Consider the following 23201-nt stretch of genomic DNA (forward strand, 5'->3'; position numbering starts at 1 on the left):
GTATCTTTACGTACATATAAACACAGCAAAATATAGCACACCACATACACTGCACTCTTCCTTGCTTTTTCCCACTGAATAGACCTTGGGGATTTTCCGTTATCAGTCCAAAGACAGCTATCTCATTCTCTCTTAAGAACCATGAAATCTGACTTCAATTCTGTTTTATTCAGTTCTAGATTAGGTTTTTTTTATTTCTCTTTCACCAAAACCTAACTGAACACCTAAGAGTGGGTGTGCTTTTCAAAGACCATTGGATATATAGGTTCAGGACCTGCATGAAGCAGATGTCAGGACAGAATCAGACATGCAAGAGATGCACCAGGGAGAACACATGTGAAAGATAAAGCCCACAGGAAGAAGAGCAAGATGGGAAAAACCTTTGAGTCATGATGCCAGTCTGAAACTGGTGAAAAGAAAGAGGGAGGCAAGAATTGTGCCCAGGAGCTTCAGACCGTAGTGTATCCAGCCAGGTCAATGGGGAGTACAGAAAATGGCACCCATCAGAGAGGAGACCTGTGTTGAGAAGGAATGGCCCTGCTCTTGTAACCCCACTGTGCTCTGTTCTCAGAAACAGCTTAGGGAGAACATGGCCTTAGCACCTGTGATCCAAAGGTGCAGCAGCTGGAGGTTGTTCATCAACCTTCTCTTCACAGCTGTTCTCATGAAAGAAGATCTGGGTGATGCCCATCCACAACTACCACCATCTCCCCCTTGCATTGCCAAGATGGTCTTCTCCACATGTGTTCCAGAGCAGTTCCTATGGGCCTCTCTTCCTGAAGGAAAGTTAATGAGACAAATAGCAGCCCCCCTCCTGACAGTTGGTCTTAAGGCTGCAAACAGTCATCATCATTTCTTTCATTCCTCCCATTTTTCTCCCACTCAGCTACCACATCCACAGGATCTGGTGGTTCTTATGGTGGTATGATCCAAACTTTCAATCCTGGAGGATCTGAACCCTTGTTAGTCATACCTTTCTCAGGCCAGGGTTGCTGCATGTTTGGTATCCATGGTTACAAGGGCCAGAGGCGTATAGGAGGCACTCAAATGGATCATCCAGGTTCTGTACTCCTTTACAACCCCATTGTATGAAAGCTTCCTCTGGCCCATTAAAGTCAATCAAACCTGCCAGTATGGGGATGCTTCTCCCCTGCTGATCGCTGCACACAAGGAATCAATGAGACTTCCAGACAGCAGCCATGGTGTGCGCCTCAATAGAGCTCCTGTGTCATCTTCTGGCAGGAGTACTTCTGCTCTGGGACCCCACAGAGCCCAGGGTTGCATGGACAGGAAGGATGAAACCCTTAGTAGGCCATTGCATGTGAGCGTAAGTGAGGGACTAGTGCTTCCACTTCTCAGTTCCCAGGCCTGCATGCCCCTCCTATTAGTAATGGTGCCTTAGAGAAGCCTGAAGTAGTGCACACTGCTGCAATTCCAAGGGCACCACTCCATCTTCGTAGATTATTACCGGGACTTCAGCTGTGCCATTAGGTGATCATTCCATCATTCTATGAGTTTGAGTCCTCATACATATGTATGAGGTATGCAGTAATGTGATGTGTGATAAGACCTGCAAAGCCCATGATCAGGAATCTCCTTCACTGTGAACTGGGTCCCCAGTTGGATGTTTGGTGTGCAAAATGCCATGCCTGTAGATCCAGCATTCCCTAAGTACCTCGATAGTGGTAGTAAAGCCTGAGACTTTCAGATCAGGAATAGCAAACCTAACCCAAAATAGGTGTCTACACCTAATGAAGAAAAACCACTGTATATTCCAGGCTGAAAGAAGACTAACATAATCAACTTGCCACCAACTATTGGTATTTTCATGGAATAGTCTCTGTTGCTGGTAGGTTGGATATTCAGAGGCTGAAGAAGCTAAGGTGGTCTTGATAAGTAGAAATTCTTCCTATGGAACCCATGTGCAGCCTCTACCTCTGCTACCAATGCTACTAAGTTCATATGCACCTTGTTCCAGTTCTGGGATTGCTGGTGAAGCAGTCTAACTAATGTCAACTGGCTGAGTCCTGCTGTTTATTTGAGTATACAGTGCCTCCTCTATGAAGGGCACTGGCATGCAAAACAAAACTCTTCCCACCTGTGTCCCCTCCTATAGTGTCATCCACCCCAGACAACCATATCTCCAGCCTCCCAGTCTTTCTCCTTCCAGACCACTAACCTGTTGGACAGACTTCCAGCCAGTACTCAGAACATGACATATATTCTACAATGTGTCACTCTTTCATGAGATGTAGCAATTTGCCTTTGGGTTTGGAGGGGCCGTCCTGGATGCAAGCACTGCCCCAGACCTGAAGCTGTAGCAGCTGGAGCTTGCCTGCTGAGACCCTCCTCACCACAGGTTCTCTTGAAGGGAGATCTGAGCAGTCCACCTCCATGACCGTTCCCTGGGGAGTTCTGATGACCTAATAAGTAAACAATAGTAAGTAAAATGCAAGAGATGACAAAATGGAATATGATTAAGGAAAGGAAGAGGAATTCAAGATTTATCTGGAATGAATCAGTATCTAAAGAATCCTACAAAGGTTTCTGGTGTGCATGATGAGGAAAGATAAACATCCCTCTCACCACTCAGAGGAAAGCCTTTTCTATTATTGGTTATTGTTTCAAACCCCATTCCAGAGCTCTTGGAGCCATTCATTCCTCGATTATAATTTACATTTCTCTTACTGCTTAATAAATGATTTCTTTTTTCTCTCCCTCAGCTATGAGTCATTTAGCAGCTTACTCCTTAATTGTGCTTTCAACAATATTGTGTGCCTCCTTTCTTTATTCAGTCACTTTGGGAAAAGGTTATCTCATCAATTTTCACAACTTTTAAAAACATCTTAATACCAACACTCCCAAATATGCTTTTCTATTCCCTTTCTATCCCCAAATTTGTGTGACTTCAAATACTGAGGCACCTTTCCACCAATCACCAGAACAAAGTACTGTGGTTTTAAATGCAGCATGAGAGAGATGATCTCATCTTGTCTCCTCTGGTTCCAGGCATCTCTTTTCCAGCATGTCTCTTGTTTTCACAATCACAGACATAAATTCTACCCATTCCTTTTCTCTGCAGGGTGTCTCTTAACTGAAGAAAATCATTCCATTAGAGACTTCTAAAAGGATGTGTCTTTACTATAGCCACAAAGCTAAACAATATGCCTGTGAATCCCAAAAATAGTTTCAACCACAGCAGTGCACAAAATCACTGTCCTCTGAACTCTATGACACTTAGGTTATTGGCTGGCTGTAGTTGCATCCCTTGTACTTTTATCATTTTTCTTTCATATCTCCTTTCTCTTTAGAGATACTTCATAGCCTTAAGAACAAGGTCAGATCCTCACTTCTCTCTGTCTCCAAGCTAGGCTGGTGATCACATAAACATACATATTTACACATACACATACCCAGGCACACATATATGTTTTAGGGTTTGCTTCTGGTACTAGGTCTTCAATACTCACCTGCAATTCATTCTGTGTCTTAAAGTTTGCTATTCTTTTATGTCCCCCTTTAATCAGTCCTTAACCTTTTTACTGTTGGAACTTTCTTGAAACCTTCCATGAGCTTCATCACAGACACAGATGTCGTCTGGGTCTATGTAGATCTTTCACCATTGGGAAGAGAAGGCTGAGGGCCACAAGGGACAAGTTACAGGAACAAATCAAAATACTACCCTTGAGCTTTAAATAAGGCTCAGCTGGTGTTTTTAATGTCAGAATTAGACTATTTCTAAATTGCACATATAGCCTCTAGGGTAGTGTTGCCTAGTTGTACAAGCCAACAAGTATCCAGCAATTATTCAAAACCCCAGCCCCATAAAACTATTTGCTGGAACAAGCCTAAAATGAAGAAAACAAGAAGAGCGTAAGAAAAACATACAGGGAACGAGACCACTAAAGTGGTAGGATAAAAGGAGGGAGGGGGGAAGCAAGAGATCTGGGTCTCAGAGACATCGAGGAGGTCAGTGCTCACAAGCATCAAATCCACAGCCGCCAATAGCAGGACAGGCACTGAAAAGATTCCAGTTTATCTGTCTAATAGGAGGGCTCCAGTGAATGGACGCACATCACTGGACTCCTGAGAATAGGACCTGAATCAAGTGGCATGAGAATGGCAGGTAGTGAGGTAAAGACTTGAGGGTCATGCAGTCTTTCAAAAAGGTCTGAAGTTTCAAAAACACACAGGACTTGAAAAAAGTAAGACTAGGAAATTAGAGCTATTTTAATATGGAGGACACAAGTGCATTCTTGTTGACTGGGAGGGAAGAAATTAAGCATATTTAAAAGGAAGGAATTGGCCGGCTCCACACCTCACTTGGCTAATCCTCTGCCTGTGGCGCCAACACCCCTGGTTCTAGCCCCCGTTGGGGCGCCGGATTCTGTCCCGATTGCTCCTCTTCCAGTCCAGCTCTCTGCTGTGGCCCAGGGAAGGCAGTGGAGGATGCCCAAGTGCTTGGGCCCTGCACCCACATGGGAGACCAGTAGGAAGCACCTGGCTCCTGGCTTCCGGTGGGCACAGTACACCGGCCGTAGCGGCCACCTGGGGGGTGAACCAATGGAAGGAAGACCTTTCTCTCTGTCTCTCTCTCTGTCACTTTCTAACTCTGCCTGTCAAAAAAATAAATAAATGAATTTTTAAAAATTAAAAAATAAATAAATAAAGAAGAGAAGGAATTGACCCAGAACTTGGAGAGGAAAAAAAATGTCTTCTTCTGTAGGGGAATGGGTGGAAAAAGGAAGACAAGGAGAACCATGCAGTGTTTTGAAGAGGGGAAAGGTGAAGGTAGCTCTTTACTCTGTGAGGGAAAGGACAAGGTCAACTGCTCAGTAAGAGAGAGCTGGGTCTGTGAGGGGCTCAAGGGCAACGATGAGCATCTGGAAGTTGCTGGGAAAAGATCTGCTGAGCAGTGGGGAGGGACTTCCCTGGGGCAACTGGTAGATGGTGTGATTACCTCCAGAAAGGACTTCCCAAGAGTACTGGATGATGAATGGTAGCCTAGGATTAGGTACTGGGTGGGTAGATGTACCAGTACTGGGTGGGTAGATGCCAGGACAGGGTGGTAGAAGTGAATCACTGGGGCCTACAGGATGTCCAGGGAAGGACCAAGAGAATAGGGGTGCATCAAATGAGTGAAGACTTTGGTAAGAGTCTGTTACTCATTCACTGAGCATGGAGAAGACAAAACATCTTGTTTTCAGTTCCAATTTTCAGAGTCGGCCATTCCGTGTCTGGGAATGTAGACTTTTATTTAAAGATCATGACACTGAGAAAGGCCATGGATTCTGAGACCAGGCTGAAACTGCCCAAGACAGTGGCAAGAGACAGCAGTAGGCAGAGGCAAAGCACATGAGCCCTGCCTCCTGATAAACATGGGGACCGACAGAGAAGATGGTGACTAAAGTGAGCCACTGGCAGCAGGACAAGGGAACAGGGCAAGTCTCAAAAGGAGGTGGCGGCCGGCACAGCGGCTCAATAGGCTAATCCTCCGCCTTGCGGCGCTGGCACACCAAGTTCTAGTCCCAGTCGGGGTGCCGGATTCTGTCCCAGTTGCTCCTCTTCCAGGCCAGCTCTCTGCTATGGCCTGGGAGTGCAGTGGAGGATGGCCCAAGTGCTTGGGCCCTGCACCCCATGGGAGACCAGGAGAAGCACCTGGCTCCTGGCTTTGGATCAGCACAGTGCACTGGCCGCAGCACGTGGGCCGTGGCGGCCATTGGAGGGTGAACCAACAGCAAAGGAAGACCTTTCTCTCTGTCTCTCTCTCTCACCGTCCACTCTGCCTGTCAAAAAAAAAAAAAAAAAAAAAAAAAGGAGGTGGCACAGAGCAACAGCTGTCAGAGTGAAAGAGAGAGGGAGAGAAACAAGGCTTCCTTTACTTGTCAACTGACTGACTTTTAGAGTTTGACTTCTGTTACCCAACTGCCTACTGAACATCTCCTCTGTGGTATATTTTGGGATCATCCTCTGCTAAATTAACATACCTTCCCCAACCCCTGTAATTTACTCTTCTTCCTCCATAAAAAATAAAAAATAAAAAAAACCACTCGAGACAGTGGCATCACTATTCACCCAGACTAAAAGTCTAAAAACCAGGAAATAAAACATCTTCTGTGCCCTTTCTTGCCTCCACTAAGATTGATCTGTCCCCTCACCTGCCATGTGAAAGGCTGCAATGTGTTCTCATCCTTGGTCCAATAAAAGACAGCAATCAAGAACCACCTCTAGAATTACACAGATGTGAACTTGAACCCCAGCTCAACCATTTCTACCTTGAGTAATCCTGGGCAGATCAACATATTAAACCCATTTTTTCCTTCAATAAAATTATTGTAATACTAATACGAATCATACTGATTGAGATTTAGATGACTACTTGTAAAGAACCTAACATAGTATCTGGCACACACTAATTGCCTTAAAAGATATGAGAAGCCTCCGCCTCCCAAACTAAGTTTTGAACTCTTCTGATTTCATGCTGTCTGAAATGTTTATGACCATATATTTTTGTAAAGAGGTGAATTATTTATTTGAAAGGCAGGATGTCAGAGAGAGATAGAGATCTTCCATTTGCTGGTTCATTCTCCAAATGGCCACAGCAGCCACAACTTGCCCAAAGTCAGGAATCCATTCTGGTTTCTCACATGGGTGGCATCAGGGGCTCAAGCACTTACACCATCATTCACTGCCTTCCTAGGCATACTAGTAGGAAGTTGGAGAAGAAGTAGAGCAGCCGGGACTCAAATAGGCATTCTGATATGGGATGCCAACATCAAAGGCAGTTGCTTAACCACTGCACCACAATGTCAGCCCCATGACCATATTTCTTAATATTTGCATTTATTATTGGTAAATTTCTTATATTTTATGAATATTTGATTATTATAATCAAAATATTTGATTATTTTTATTTTTATAAATCAGGCTAATAATATTCATCTTGAGTTAAAAATTGATTTCAGGTGTTTTTACACACTTAGAATCATCTCCTTGAGACAGAAAACACCTATAGGTTAGCTTTTTTATTTGTAAATTCTTAATAAAAATCCTCAGTAATTAATTCTAACATGTTAATAAAAATGAACTTATCAAATTTTTAAATATACCTTCATTTTACATTTTTTTAAAATATTCATTCATTTATTTGAAAGACAGAGGCAAGAGAGGTCTTCATCTGCTGGTTCAATCCCCAGATGGCTTCAGTGGCCAGAGCTGTGCGAGGAGCTTCTTCCAGGTCTCCCATGCAGATACAGGGGTCCAAGGACTTGGACCATCTTCTACTGCTTTCCCAGGCCACAGCAAAGAGCTGGATCAGAAGTGCAACAGCTGGGACTCAAACCGGCACCTGTATGGGATGCTTGCAGTACAGGTGGCAGCTTTGTCCACCCCTGTGTACCTTCATTTTAAAAACATCTCTAAAGGGCAGGTATTGGGATGAGCATTGTGGAGCAGTCAGTTAAGCCACTATCCCATATAAGAGTGCCCACTTTCTAAATCAGAGTGCCAATTCGAGTCCAGCTACTGCTCTTCCAATCCAGCTTCCTACTGATGCATCTTGGGAAGCAGCTCATGTGCTTGGGCCCCTGCCACCTGTCACTTCCATGGAATGCCTGGCTACTGACTGCATCCTGTCCCAGCCCTGGCTATTGTGGGCATTCGGGGAGTGAAGTAGCAGATGGAAGATCCATCTCTTGCTCACTCACTTGCTCTTACTCTGCCTTTCAAGTAAGTAAGCAAATAAAAATACACATTTTATTTAATTATTTGAAAGTCAGAGTTACACAGAGAGAGGGAGACAGTCAGACAGACACACACACACACACACACAAAATCTTTCATCTGCTAGTTCACTCCCCAGATGGCTACAAAGGCCAGAGCTGAGCTGGTCAGAAGCCAGGAGCCAGGAGACTCTTTGACCTCCCACCTGGGTAGCAGGGGTCCAAGTACTTGGGACATATTGCACTGCTTTTCCCAGGCCATTAGCAGGGAGTTGGATTAGAAGTGGGGCAGCCAGGATATCAACCAGCACCCATATGGGATGCCAGCATTGCAAGCAGCAGCTTTACCTGCTATGCCACAACACTAGCCCCCAAAACAGACATTTTTAAAAAATAAAAAAATTAAACATTTTAAAGGGCAGATACTTAACCTAGTGGTTAAGATACCAGTTAAGATACTTAGCAATTCACAGTGCTCCTGGGTTCAACTCCTGGCTCCAGCTCCCAATTTCAGCTCCCTACCAATAAATACCCTGGGGAACAGTGGTGATGGCTCAAGTAGTTGTGTCCCTGCTGTTCATGTGAAAGGCCTGGATTGAGTTCCAGGTTCATGGCTTTGGCCCAGTCCAGTCCTGGCCATTGCAGGCATTTGTTAAGTGAACCAGAGCATGCATCTCTGTCTGTCTGTCTCTTTCTCTGACTCTCAAGTAAATAAAAATTTCAACAACAACCATCAAATTCTAAGGAAAACATCCATATCAATAGGTTGCTAACTGGGCAAATTCACATTTGAAGTGGCTTACCATTTGTTAGGAAATGTTTAAAAATGCAAATTTGCAATAACTGGGTCTTTTGAGCATGGAGGAAAACAAACTGCTAGAGTGGTTGTTGGTCCCTGGGCTTGAATGGCCTCCCCCATCCCACCTGTCAAGCCAACATTCACATTCTCTTCTTACTAATCCCTTCTTAAAGCTAAATTCAACTCCCCCTTATCCAGGGCAAAGGTTCAGAGGGAGAGGGAAAATAAGGACATTACTAACCCTGAGTATTCAATGGCAGCTTATTCCACTGTCTCCTATCAGCTATGTCATTATTCTCAACCCCGCTTCCTTGTCCTAGTTCTTTCTCAGTCTTCTCCAACCAATATCAACAAACCTGAACATTTACTTTAAGGAATACAGGTACATGAATGGGGGAAACATACCACTGAGATGCCAACAGGTACACAGAAGTGTGGCTTGTATGGTTACTTTGCCAAAAACTGTTCGGGCAGATAGCAAAAATCCAGTACTAACTTTCTTCCATAAAGACAGCAATGGTAGAGTCCGGTTGGGATTAAGATTAGTTAAAATTTAATAATAGATACCTGGTGGAAGATTTTCACTTTTAATTAAGGTTCCTTCCAAGGAAGAAATCTATCAGAGATAAAAGAGGAAAAGATTAAGAAATAAATGGCTATGTCTCTTGTCCTCCCCAAATCTCCATATTTGGTGAAGATGTGCGAGTACCACTATCCTTTGCCCATCTACCATAAATGGGCCAAACTTCACACACTCCAGAAAATCTCTCATTTGCATGAGAACTGATTAGGAAGAGCAATATATAAGTGTTTCAAAAACCTAGCTCTTAAAGAACACGCTGTAAGAGTCCTAACACCCAGGTAGGCTCAAAGAAGAAAAGCTAAGAGACAAAGGATACTCTGTGAATTAAGACAGTTTGAAAAGTGGGGGAAAAAAAAAAAAGTTAGCTTCAGCAACCACCCTATTTCTTACATTAGGCAGAACCTCAAAATAGATGTGAACGTTCTCATCTCTGTTGGCTCCTGATTGTCATATATCCCATAATAAAGAAATGGAATTATGGCTCAGCTGCAGAGCCCTGGGCCCTCATCTTCCCAGTGGCCTAAATCAAGCCCCAGTCCAGGACAAGGCGCTGAGCGAGATGTATAATGATTCAGGCCACTAGGGTAAGCACTATTCCTGGCAACTCCACGGGCAGCGCCATGCAGGAGGGTTTTAATGCTCTTTGGCGATTTGGTTCTATGTAAACAGAGATTTTTCTTTCAGTCTTTCAGCCAGAAAAGCTGGAAAGGCCAGCTCCGGTCCTGAGAGAGAGAGAGAGACAGAGAGAGAGAGAGAGAGACACACAATCAAGGTCAGCTTTAGTTCCTTTTCTGTGCAGTTTAAGGCAACATTTTCCCTGCTGCCTTCCTGACACCTGTCCTTATATTTTTATCTGATTATCAAATACCTAGTGAGAGAAGCTTTGGCAGCCTGGTGCTTGTCCAGTCATCCAGAGCCCTCCCAGCCGCAGGAACACCCCGCAGAGCAGTGTAGAGAGGCCAACCTAAGACCACTGGCTGTGAACCTGAAGAGTCTCCAGTGGGTGTTTGGACGGTGAGGGTGGGACCAACGCCTGCTCTCACCAGGAGCAAAAATGAGTGATTCAACTTGCAGACTCCCAGAGCTCTAATTCCTGGCTTGGCACTGCTCCTACCACACACTCAGTTATTACCTAACATAGAAAAGGGAAGGCAAATCTTGTGGTTCCCATCGGGAAGATGGCAAAATAGAGGCTGAGAAGTTTAGAAGAGTTGCCTAAAGTGCATTCGACACAGCGACGTTGTCGCTAGAAAGTAGATCAGCTGACAGCTGTGGTGGTTTTGTAGGTCACAGTCTCTTTGTAAGTTTAGAAGGTGCTGTACTTGCCACATCCCTCCTTGAAAACTTCTATTTACTTTCTGGATACCAGTGCAGCGGGACCAGGTGTACATTCCAGACACTTCTACATATACACAGTCTGAATCCTCTGTCTGTTGGGTACACAGCTCCAGGGTGAAGAGTTTCTAAGGTTAAGAAGAACAAATGAGGTATTCGCAGTAGCAGGCTGTAACGGAAACATCTTCAACATTAGAAATCTTAAAGAGCGAGCCAATTTATTCTGGGCGTCTTCAAGCTGTCTTGCTCTCTCTCTCAGCAGCTTCATTAAATAAATGCAAACACATGTGCTTTGCAATGGGTAGGTGTAAGAGAACATTCTGCACAATTATAGCTAGGCTACTGCAGATTTGTATCACATGCATGCATATATCTGGGGGACATTAATTCACGATGACAGCTGAGCATGACAAATGCAGGCGTACACAAGTTGGAATGTCGGAGAAAAATGCAACTACAAACCCCATGCAGACAAACACGCATATAAAGACTTTTCTCTACACACACACATACACACACACACAAACACGTGGCCGCACTTACAGGAGCTTAACCACATCGAAAAACCCCAAACGCAAACTCAGGAGGCTCGGGCGCCCGCGAGCTAGCCCCCACACGAGCAGCCGCGCCTTCATCTGCAGGCGGGGACTGCCGCGCGTCCACGGGCACACGCGCCCTCCCACCAGCATCCCACTGCGCGAACACACGCGCACCACCCGGTCCCCGCGCCCGCCCGCCCGCCGGGGAAGCGGTGGCTCCCGGCGCCGGGGGGCAGGGCCCGGTGGGGCGGGAGCGCCGTGGGGCCGGGCCTCGGCGCCCGGGGAGGGGACGAGGGGCGGGCGCGGGGCGGCGCCCGGCTCACGTGGGCGGGCGGGAGCAGCTGAAGGTCCGCTCGGGAGCCTGGGCTGTCCTCTCGCGCGCGGCGCTGGCCGGGGCGGCGGCGGCGGCCAAGGAGGAGGAGGAGGAGGAGGAGGAGGAGGAGGAGGAAGGCGGCGGTGGTGGCGGCGGCGGCAGAGGAGGGGAGGACGGGGGCGGCGTCGGACTGGAGCCGTGCGGCGGCGCGAGCTGCCCGGGGCGCAGTCGTGAGCTCGCCCGCCGGGCCCCCACCCCCGAGCTACACCCTGCCGTGCCCAGCTCTGCCCGCGTCCGTGCCCCCGCGGGGAGCGCGCCGGGGCTGCCCCCCGAATGACGGGCGGAAGGTTCGACTTCGACGATGGCGGCACCTACTGCGGCGGCTGGGAGGAGGGCAAGGCGCACGGGCATGGCATCTGCACGGGGCCCAAGGGCCAGGGCGAGTACTCCGGCTCCTGGTCGCACGGCTTCGAGGTGGTCGGAGGCTACACCTGGCCCAGCGGCAACACCTACCAGGGCTACTGGGCGCAGGGCAAGCGGCACGGGCTGGGGGTGGAGACGAAGGGCAAGTGGATGTACCGGGGGGAGTGGTCGCACGGTTTCAAGGGGCGCTACGGGGTCCGGCAGAGCCTGTGCACCCCCGCTCGCTACGAGGGTACCTGGAGTAACGGGCTGCAGGACGGGTACGGCGTGGAGACCTACGGGGACGGAGGTGAGCGGCGTCGCAGGCGGCTCGGCTGCTCGGCGAGCTGGTGCGGTGGGCTTTGCCCAGGCTGCGGGGGGAGGAGGATGGGGGGGAGCGGGGCGGACGCGCGGCGCACGTGCCCGGAAACCCGCCAAAAACACCTGGGCCGGCGTCCACCCGCCTCCCGCGCCTCCCTGGCCCCGGAGGCTGCTTCGGGACGGAGGGACTGGGGCGCGAGGCTTTGGGGGCTGACCCGGTTCTAGGAGTGGGCGGTGCGTCCACACTCGGGGGAGCGAGGCGTGAATCTACCTGGCCGGCGCCAGCTCTGCACTGCCGCCCGGGAGGGCTGGGCTGGATCGAGGACGCTGTCACTTGAGCCCGTCACATTACGTTCCTGATCCCTCCCTCTCCCGGCCGGGTTTGAAATCGCCACTCCGGTGGAGTTAGCGCGAACGCGCTTGGGGCTGGTGAGGCTGGCGGTCCGTGCTGACCGCTCCCCGGATTGGTTTCACGCGGAGTCGGATTTCGCTCCTGGTTCTCCTGTAGCCTAAAGATAGAAGCCAGAACCCCATAACTAGGATGTTGGGGGAATTGTACCTTCTTCAGGCTGCGTTTGGTAACGTCGTTATTGGAGGCAGAGACCACCTGATGCAGAGGGGGTGGGTTTTCCTCCTAGTTCGCATTCGGTTCTTTAAAGCTTAGGTTTTCCCATCGAAAGAGTAGCAAGCTTTGGTGATCTGGAGACCACTGAACGAATTACTAGGAAAACGTGTTCGAGATGGTTAGCGCAGCCGCGCTTTTTGGAAGCACCATGGAAAGACGTGTTCCTTGCAGCTGCTTACTTTGGGAAGGGCGGAATCAGTAGCTGCTCAGGTGCTACTTGCAGGTGTATGACCTAAACAGTATTCCTGGTTGTGAACCGAGATCATCTTGTCTTGACTATTTAGCCATATTTGCGAGAGAAACTGTGTATGTCCTGGCACAGAAGTTATCTTTTTTACATTACAAAGTGTGTGCATTATTGAAACAGGTGTCCTGAAACCTGGTGGATTCCCTTATGTTTTAAAGCTGGGGAACACGGATAGCTTGTGCTTTGGCAAAATACGTTTTCTGATGATAAACCTAACCTTATTGAATTGAAAAGGATCGTAGGAGGCGATGTCCCCTTTTGGAATTAAGCCACTCAGAGTTAGAGGATATCAAAGCGATCCAATTAAAAGTTTCTGCAGCCCACTGCAGCCCCAGTTATGCCATTGCTTATATAAAAGCTTATACAATTTGTACACTTCACTTACTCAGAACACTTGGGCCGTGTTTCAAATGCAAAACAGCAGAATGGTAGGATTTGCTAAAAAGGACATCTTTTCATCCTATGGTATAAAGAATATGGTTCTCATGGATTAAAAAGAAAAAAAAAAAAACTTTTCTAATACTTTTCATTGACTGTAGGAGTCCTGAGCTCCACTGTGGTTTAATCAGGGGCCTAAGATGGTCTGAATAGGCATGAAGTGCTTTGGTTGACAGCCCTGTAAATATGTTAGTTTGTGGTTGGATTTTATTGGAGGCCCCAGCTCTACTGTATAACAAAATTCCATGCTCAATCGTGAAATGCAAAATTCATTTTTTAAAAGTGTGCATTTTATAACCTTTTCAGAAGGCTGTGGATAGTGTTCTTACAGAAGTGTTGGAAGGTTAAAAATAGTTGTCTTTTAAAGTTACTACTCATTAAACAAAATCTATTGGTTTAGGATAGGCATTATACCTAGTAATCAAAATATATATAGCACAGGAAAGCCTGTCTGTGTCTGTGTGGTAGAAGCCCAAATAAACCTCCAGGATGACTTTATGAATAATTTACTTTAAAACATTTTTTCTAAAAAAACTTAAAATTTGGCATCATCATAGTACTGTAGTTTTCTTTTTCTACAGAAAAAAACCACAAAAATTCAGTATGCTATAATTAGGAAAAAAAACTCTTAAAATCACTACTGAGTGTCTACTCAGTGCTAGTTGACTTTCTGCTTTCTCTTTTATGTCACCTTTCATTCCACTAGAAAATCCATGCTCCTACTATAGGGGGAATCTCAACAGAAATGGACAGCTGTAACTTATTTCATTCAAAGGTTTTGGCCAAAATAGGAATACCACTTTCTCCTAATAGAGCTTCTTTTTGCCTCCACTCTCCATTCCTATACAATATCAGATTTAGGAAAAATCTGATTCACGTATTTTGTTGTTACATTGAATTGAGGAAGGAATTCCAGGTGAAAGGTATCACTTAGATTATTAGTGATTATGTGTGGAATGTGGCTGAAATAGAAACCCCCTGAATATTAAGACTAAGTAAGCACCATACTCATAAAATCCACGTCTAGGTGTCTGGAATTTTTTATGCAAATTCTAATCTGCAATACTTTGTTTTTTCACCTGCTGTAAAACTATTGAGAATATCAGAGGAGACCCATTATTTTGTTAACTGTATATATACTTGCACATACCCATTCATAGCATGCAAGCTTAAGTTGGCATAGTACAGTCCACATTTGACTGAAACTCATTCTGAACTGGATGCCTTCCACTACAAGTCTGTGTAGTAGTTAAAATGGCTCGATCTAAAAAATCAGCTCCCAGAGGAATGCAATTTAAAACAAACCTGTAAAAATTTTTACACTTTTAAAATATGCGTTTATATTAAGAATCAAGAGGAATGGATTAGAATTTCATTTGAGCAACAGGGAGAAATTGGAGCCTACCTGCTTCCTAAGGAAATGTGTGCTTTTTTCTAGATTCATTGACTAAAGCTATTTTAAATTTCAGATGAACTACTAACAGTTTTGACTGTAAATTGGTCTCTAGCAGTTCGGAGAGGAATGTGGCCAAGGTGACTGTTCCCCTCACTGCCACATCCTTGTGTGACAGTTCAGCACAGAAGTAAATTTCCTGTTGCTGTTGCTTTGCTTCCTTGGGAATTCTAAATACTGATCTTACTTTTGGAGGTATCTTTTGAAGGATATCAGCTGTTATCAGTGTCTCATTCACCAATATGCCATGGTTGCAATTTGACAAGTATATAAATACTTATTGATATCAGCATTTTTGCAAATTGTGGTAGCAAGTTAACATTCATTATGTAGAAAAGTTAACCAAAAATAACAAAAATAAGATTTGTTTTAGTATGTAGAAATCAGGTTGTATAACTTTCATCCTAGAATGTAAATTTTATCTATATAGGCAAAGGAAAAGTCAAAGTTGACATTTCCTGTTCATCTCAGTTCCTTTTCCTGGTGAGGTGGCAGAGTTTTGGAGATGGCTGGTATTCTGTAAGAAGTATCTGACCATGAAATGCTTTATTGACTACCTCAGCTTTGGGGCCTGTCCTTTTGAGAAAGCTGTGGTTCCCTACCTCCTCCAAAGTTTACAGATGTCAGAGTAAGCTTTTGCATCCACCCAGAGTGTGACATAAGCAGTATAAGACACACGTAGGAGTTCCTTGTCACTCTGTTATTGTCTGTTTATATGATGTAAATGTGTTAGAACAATCAGAGTAGGTAATCATGAATTTGGTCAACTTGGGGAGCCATTATAGTTTTAATTCTTAAGATCAATGAAATAATCAGCCCTTGTTAACACAGTGATGTGAAACCACTAGCATTACCAGCAGTTTTAAAATATGCGCTACACGGGAAATTTGTGCATGGCAATGTAAAATAGAAGTGTAACATCTATATAATCAGAAGTCAAGACAACATAATCACGATTTATTTTATATGACATTGTAAATTGTTATGTATAAAAGGAATAATCACATTTTAAAATTTCCAGATAGCTTCTTTTGGAGAATATTATTTAACATTTTCTTTTAATTAAAGGAAATGGTCTTAATTTTGAAAAGCAAATTCTAAATTCCTTAATTTAACACTCATTTCCTCTGCAGATTATTTTAAAACTTGTACCAGGGTGTGTTTTTTTTTAATGTCTTTTCTTATTTGGTAGAAAAACTTACCACTTGGAGATTTACATATTTGCTCTGAGATGAAGTCCATGACAGTAAGAGTGGAAGGTTTCTTCTGGCCTTATCTCAGGTTTTCCAAAGGCAAAAGGTGTGTTCTCCTATTAGCCATAGTCACAAACACCCACAAAGCACAGGGGATTTCATTTTAAGAAGTTCCTACCCTCAGGGTGCTTCCAGTCTGTGCTGTGATTCAGGACACAATGGAAGAGCAAGGGAAACTCACCAAGAGAGTGGCCAGGAAAAAGGAGAGGCTTGGCAAGTAATATGGTACAATGCTTGCCCCTTCCACTTAGAAGCACAAAAATGTTAAACAAATTGGGCATTTTTTTTCATAATGGAGGTATATTGTGCTTGTCAAGTCACTCTGAGTTCAACCATGGTTCACCCAAATCTAAATGATAACCCTAAATATTGAATAGTTATCCTTAACTTAAAGAAAAGGTGCTGAACATAGTAGAAAATTTAAGGTGACTCATTTGACAACTCATGTCCCAACCCTCCACAACACTGATAATTTTAAATCTTTGTGCTTGTGGGAATGTAAATGCTGACATAGACCTTAAAGTCATCTTTGGAATTGTTCATCCAAATTAGCAAAATTAGAATATAGTTCGCAAGTAGAATTCATTTCCCCTTCTGCTGTCACATTCACTGCTTTCCCAAGAGGGATTCTGGATGCATCCATCCCAGGAAGGGGAGATTATTACCTAATGAACACACTTTTTGTGTTAGAAAGTAGTGGTTTTCAGCCGGCGCCGCGGCTCACTAGGCTAATCCTCCGCCTTGCGGCGCCGGCACACCGGGTTCTAGTCCCGGTCGGGGCACCGATCCTGTCCCGGTTGCCCCTCTTCCAGGCCAGCTCTCTGCTGTGGCCAGGGAGTGCAGTGGAGGATGGCCCAAGTCCTTGGGCCCTGCACCCCATGGGAGACCAGGGGAAGCACCTGGCTCCTGCCATCCGATCAGCGCGGTGCGCCAGCCGCAGCGCGCTACCGCGGCGGCCATTGGAGGGTGAACTAACAGCAAAGGAAGACCTTTCTCTCTGTCTCTCTCTCACTGTCCACTCTGCCTGTCAAAAAAAAAAAAAAAAAAAGTAGTGGTTTTCTTCTGAACACTCCTATACCTTTTCAAATGAAAGGCAAAATTTATCAGAGCATTGGAAACTCCTATACAAGTTTAGTTATGTTAAAGAGTTACAGGGCTGGGACTCCCAACAAGAGGCTGGACTTGACGGAGGGAGGGCTTGTGGGATGTGACCGTGGGTCCACCTGCCCTGCACGTCTGGGGCTGGCAGGCAATTGCTGGCACCCCCCGCAGCTCCCAACTCACCCTGGGCTCTCTCGCGCTCTCTCCCCAAGGTACCTACCAGGGCCAGTGGGCCGGCGGCATGCGGCACGGCTACGGCGTGCGCCAGAGTGTCCCCTATGGCATGGCCACGGTGATCCGCTCGCCACTGCGCACCTCGCTGGCCTCGCTGCGCAGCGAGCAGAGCAACGGCAGCGTCCTGCACGACGCCGCGGCCGCCGCCGACACCCCGACAGGCACACGCGGGGGCTTCGTGCTCAACTTCCACGCGGACGCCGAGCTGGCGGGCAAGAAGAAGGGCGGCCTCTTCCGCAGGGGCTCGCTCCTGGGAAGCATGAAACTTCGCAAGTCCGAGTCCAAGTCTTCCATCTCCAGCAAGCGCAGCTCGGTCCGCAGCGATGCGGCCATGAGCAGAATCAGCTCCAGCGATGCCAACTCCACCATCAGCTTCGGCGATGTCGACTGTGATTTCTGCCCGGTGGAAGACCACGTGGACGCCACCACCACGGAGACCTACATGGGCGAGTGGAAGAATGACAAGCGCAATGGCTTCGGCATCAGCGAACGCTCCAACGGCATGAAGTACGAAGGCGAGTGGGCCAACAACAAGAGGCATGGCTATGGCTGCACCGTGTTTCCCGACGGCTCCAAAGAAGAGGGGAAATACAAAAATAATATTCTGGTCCGTGGAATAAGGAAGCAACTTATACCCATAAGAAATACAAAAACTAGGGAGAAGGTGGACAGAGCGATTGAAGGCGCGCAAAGGGCAGCCGCCATGGCCAGAACCAAGGTGGAAATCGCAAACTCAAGGTAAGTAAACGCGCGGTGCGTGGTTTTGCTGAGTTATTCAGAACAGCAGAGTAGCAGATAATATGTCTGTCGGTTTGCTGGTGACATCACCAAACGGGTTTGGTGCCTGCCTCCCCCCAAAAAAATTTGATGTGGAAAATGGTTAAGCACAGAAGAATGTGCTGATCGGAAATGTGTGTCATCAACAGATGAAGATGTATTGAGTTCTTCTTCCTGTCCTAAGTTACTCGCCTAATACGTGATGGGGTCACTGGGGCCCTGTGTCCATCTTCCTGCATCCAGGAACTTGCATATTTAAAGGACTTCTAAAATACTACCCCAAGAGTACTATGTTTGGTGTGCCAGAAAAAGTGGACACATTCCTGGTATAGATAGGTAACCTGGACTCTAAAACTGAAGTTGGAGGTGTGTACAGTTCCCCTTATAAAGTGGTCATTTATAAAATTCAGATTCTAGTTGTTGAAGCCTCATGGGGGAGATTGGTTTCAAAGAAGCCACTGATACCTAAGTAGGGCAGAAATGGAAGGTTACAGGGCAAACTCAAGCGCGTAATGTTTGAAGCAACAGAGCTGGTCTGCATGGAGAAGACAGAGACGAAGGCACGCAAGAATGGCCACCTTCGGAGCAGGGAAGATTAGATCACTGGTGTATTAAAAGGAAAGGGGTGGGGGGGACCTGACATGGACAGATGGGCCTATAACTGTGCCAAGACTGTGAGAAAGTGGAGCAGTAGGGATCGGCAGGAGTGAGCAGGAGAGAGCAGGTGAACCATGGATTGACAAGTTGGGGTGGATGCGGGCTTGGAAGGCCTACATGCTTGAAGTTTTCCCGTTTAATGGCTGGGTTCAGGAATCCAGCAGCAGACATGGAGAACTCTGACTGGAAATAGAATTTTATTAGGGCTGGATATCAGGTGTTAGACAAAAAAAAAACTGTTAGAACTGAGGATTTTTATTTTTAGGCTTATTTGAAAGGATACTGACTGGCTGTACTTTTGTGTTTTGAGTAATAAACTTAGCAGAAAATATGAAAAATTCTGGTCCTGTAAACCTCTTTTTGAAAGAACAAAATACTACTGTGTGTCTAGGTTTTTGTTCTTGGCATTGGATTAAGGATTTCTTCCACCCCTCTTTTTTTTTTTTTTTTTTTGGTTGAACCATATGAAATTTCTGATTTTTTTTAGTGTACAAAAAATGGTGTGTTTACATTCTAGAAATCTTAGTGCGTCTAATTCAGGGCCACTATTTACTTTGTGGTGTCTTAAATGCTAATTGGAAGGTGAGTGAGGTTGGCCTTTTTGCATTCTTTTTAGGTATACAAGGTGTTCAAGATTTCTATCTGTATCCCAAATTAACCCTTATCTAATGTTTCTGGTTAATCCACACAGACTTCCTGAAGGGTTTCTCCAGTCTTCTCAACTAAGCATCTTTTGTTGTAGATCATAATTTTCTCTGATAGCCACACCTTGGGTCTGCTCACTTTCCAGTTTGCTTGCAGATGCTTGACACATCAAATCTTTGGACTCTAAAACTGGCTTCCTTGGCCATTGGCTAACTTTTCGAACTCAGCAATAAACCTTTGCCAGGCCCTCCTCTCTGATTTTGAATTCACTCAAGGATTCTTCTGTTTTATCTTCCCCTCACTGTTTAGTTATACACTGGAGGCAGTTTGGTCATGGCAGATGGAAAATAAGCCTGTGTAGTCCACTTTGGCAAATGACCTACTCTAACTGTTGACTTTCATGATTTGTTTAAATTGGTGGTATCTTCTAACAGAAGGGCACTACTTGTGATGCAGAGATCACCCGTGTGTGCACTGCAGCTTCAGTAGCCTTCTTGGGCCCAGAAGTGTTTGAGGTTTCGGATTTTTTTATTTTTAATTTTGGAATATCTGTATATACATGATGAAGTATCTTGGGGAGATACACTTGGGGAGATATTATACTTCACAATATCTTGCACACATAGCCTGAAGATAACTAAATAGTACAATCATGAAAGTCTTCACCAAATCTTTACCATGCTCCCTCTGTTCCAAGTCTTTTGAGGGAAGTATTATGTAATTGAGGAGTACTGTATTATGTAATTGTAATCAAGAATCTGTAACTTAAGGTAACACTTTAAGCTAATTCACTACTTCATAAAGATTTTACTTAGCATAATGAATTGAAGGTTTTTTTAATAGCTAAGTGAAAAAAGCGAAGAAAGTCGATTGCTGCATGGTCCCACTGACACGAGGTATCTGATATCTTAAAAAGTTCAAACTTGAAGAAGCAGTTGTGGAATAGTGGCTGCCAAAGGCTACAGGGAGGGGGCCTAAGGAGTGGCTGGTGCAGCAGGTACGCGATTTCAGTTATTCAAGATGAATAAGTTCTAGGGATCTATGTAGCATAGTGTCCACAGTGAGCAAGGCTGTAGTGTTCTTTTAAAAATGCTGAGAGGGTAGGGGCCGTGTTACGTGGTCTTGGCACAATTGAAAATACTGTTTCAGTGACACAGACACATTGATTTATTTTAAAAAAATATGAGGATTCAAGCCACATATTTATGTATACAATTTTTAAAAAAAGATTTATTTATTTGAAAGGCAGAGTTACAGAGAGGCAGAGGTAGAGAGAGAGGGAGAGAGAGAAAGGTCTTCCATCCACTGGTTCACTCCCCAAATGGCCACAACAGCTGAAGCTGGGCTGATCCAAAGCCAGGAGTCTGGAGCTTCTTCTAGGTCTCCCATGAGGGTGCAGGGACCCAAGGACTTGGGGCATCTTCCACTGCTTTCCCAGGCATGTTAGCAGGAAGCTGTATTGGAAGTGGAGCAGCCAGGACTCAAACCAGCACCCATATGGGATGCCAGCGCCGCAAGCAGTGGCTTTACCCACTATGCCACAGCACTGTCCCAAATAGACAAATTTAAAGTGTTCAATTAACCTTTTTTTTGTTTTCTTACTTTCAGTATTTTGCTCCCCTTTCCAAATTCTTATTTATTTATTTATCTTTTTTTTTTTTTTTTTTTTTTTTGGCAGGCAGGGTTAGACAGTGAGAGAGAGAGAAAGGTCTTCCTTCCGTTGGTTCACCCCCAAATGGCCGCTACGGCCAGCACTGCGCTGATCCAAAGCCAGGAGCCAGGTGCTTCCTCCTGGTCTCCCATGCGGGTGCAGGGCCCAAGCACTTGGGCCATCCACCACTGCCTTCCCGGGCCACAACAGAGAGCTGGACTGGAAGAGGAGCAACCAGGGCAGAATCCAGCGCCCCAACCGGGACTAGAACCCAGGGTGCCGGCCAAGTAAGCCGTGGCGTCGGCCCCCTTTCCAAATTCTTTGCTATAATGAATACTTAAAATATTTTTTTAGGGGGGCCGGTACTGTGGCTTAGCAGGTAAAGCCACCACCTGTGGTGCCGGCATCCCATATGAGTGCCAGTTCAAGTCCTGGCCACTTCACTTCCGATCCAGCTCTCTTGCTATGCCCTAGAAAAGCAGTAGAAGATGGCCCAAGTCCATGGGCCCCTACATCCATGCGGGAAACCCAGAAGAAGCTCCAGACTTCAGATTGGTGTAGCTCTGGCTGTTGCGGCCATTTAGGAAGTGAACCAGTGGATGAAAGACTGGTCTCCCTCCCTCCCTCCCTCCCTCTCTCTCTCTCTCTCTCTGCCTTTCAAATACCTTAATCTTTAAAAAAAATATATATTGTTTTGGTACTTGTTTTTGGACAAAGTGGCTAAAGGAATGAGTTTAGAGTGACTCTCTTTTCAAAATTTTTTTAAAAAACAAAGAGAAAAGTTTTTTAAAAAAAGTTTTAGAGATGCTGCCTGGAAAGAAGGACTTCTAGCTTTGTTACTGTCACAAACTGTAACTCTTCATGATGCCACAGAATCAGCACCATCCTCCCTGGCATCTCTGCAATGGCTATCTTTAATGGTTTTGCTTTTCAAAATACTGACAAATGAAAACAAAGTGATACAGGCCCCCACCCTGCCCAGTAATGGCAGATTAAGAACTAGAAACTTGGAATACTGGCAGCTCCTGCCGTCAAAATCACTCCTTTCCCATTAACAAAAAGGAGAAATTCAGCTAGTTAGTGACCCACCATTCAGCGTGTCCACCCAGATAATGTTTATCATTCTTTTTTTTTTTTTTTAAGATTTATTTATTTGAAAGGCAGAGTTACAGAGAGGTCTTCCACATGCTGGCCCACTCCCCAGATGACCACAATGGCTGGAGCAGTGCTGATCCAAAGCCAGGAGCTTCCTCTGGGTCTTCCATGCAGGTGCAGGGACCCAAAGAGTTAGGCCATCCTCCACTGCTTTCCCAGGCCATAGCAGAGAGCTGGATTGGAAGTGCAGCAGCCAGGACTCCATCCCGCACCCATATGGGATGCCTGCACTGCATGCAGCGGCCCTACCCACTACGCATCAGTGCCACCCCACCCCCCTTATTTCTGGTCCTTTAGAGATTTTAGTATATATCACAAAGAAATGGGACCCGCCTTTGTACCATCATCTTAGTCTGTCTTGAAGTGAAGTGTCAACTTGATGAGGGAAAGTAACCATATCCTCCAATAATGTCTCCTTGGCAAAGTCGGGATACACAGGACCTCTGGCCCAAAGATTCAGAAAAATCCAGTGGATGTGGGCTTTGCTTCTCTGAAGAAAGCGGGAGTGGTGTAAACGCACAGCAGGCTTGTTTCTGAAGGCATACCTGGGCCTCTGGTGAGTTCTTGCAGGTCAGGGACTATGTGGGACGACAGGACGGTTAGTGGATAGTAGACATCATCTAGTGGATATCCAGTTTGTAGGGAGTTCACTAGCAGGTTAGCACCTAAAGGAGTCATAATCGTATGTGTTGCTAATAAGTGGCTGACTTCTAGAACATTTTTTTCATAGCCTTTGGCTCTCATCCAAAAAAGTGCTACGTTTATGAGATTCCACACAATGTTATTCTCCTTTTGTCGTGGTCCTGAAGATACACATCATCACCTGGAATCGAGAAAGGGTCTCAGAGACCCTGTTTTCTAAGAAATGGCCTACAGGTAAGAGGACAACTCAGGATGTTTAGAGAAATCAGTTTGCTCAGCAGTTACTGTGCGTGCTCTCTGCCAGTGAACC

At 45.7% G+C, this 23201-nt stretch overlaps 1 protein-coding gene across 4 annotated transcripts in view; it reads left to right on the forward strand.

The window, feature by feature from the left end:
* The first annotated feature begins 11554 nt into the window (after positions 1-11554).
* The window catches only part of JPH1 (junctophilin 1), a 93808-nt gene continuing 82161 nt past the window's right edge, over positions 11555-23201 (forward strand). For 2 of the 4 annotated variants that reach the window (XM_062188334.1, XM_062188336.1), the window contains exons 1-2: positions 11555-12002; positions 17343-18102. In XM_062188334.1, coding sequence (XP_062044318.1) covers positions 11624-12002; positions 17343-18102 — 1139 coding nt within the window. In that variant the 5' untranslated portion in view covers positions 11555-11623. The remainder of the gene's footprint in view (positions 12003-17342; positions 18103-23201) is intronic. The other 2 variants (XM_062188333.1, XM_062188335.1) reach the window with 1 other exon arrangement.

Source organism: Lepus europaeus, chromosome 4, assembly GCF_033115175.1.
Source record: "Lepus europaeus isolate LE1 chromosome 4, mLepTim1.pri, whole genome shotgun sequence".
Taxonomy (NCBI): domain Eukaryota; kingdom Metazoa; phylum Chordata; class Mammalia; order Lagomorpha; family Leporidae; genus Lepus; species Lepus europaeus.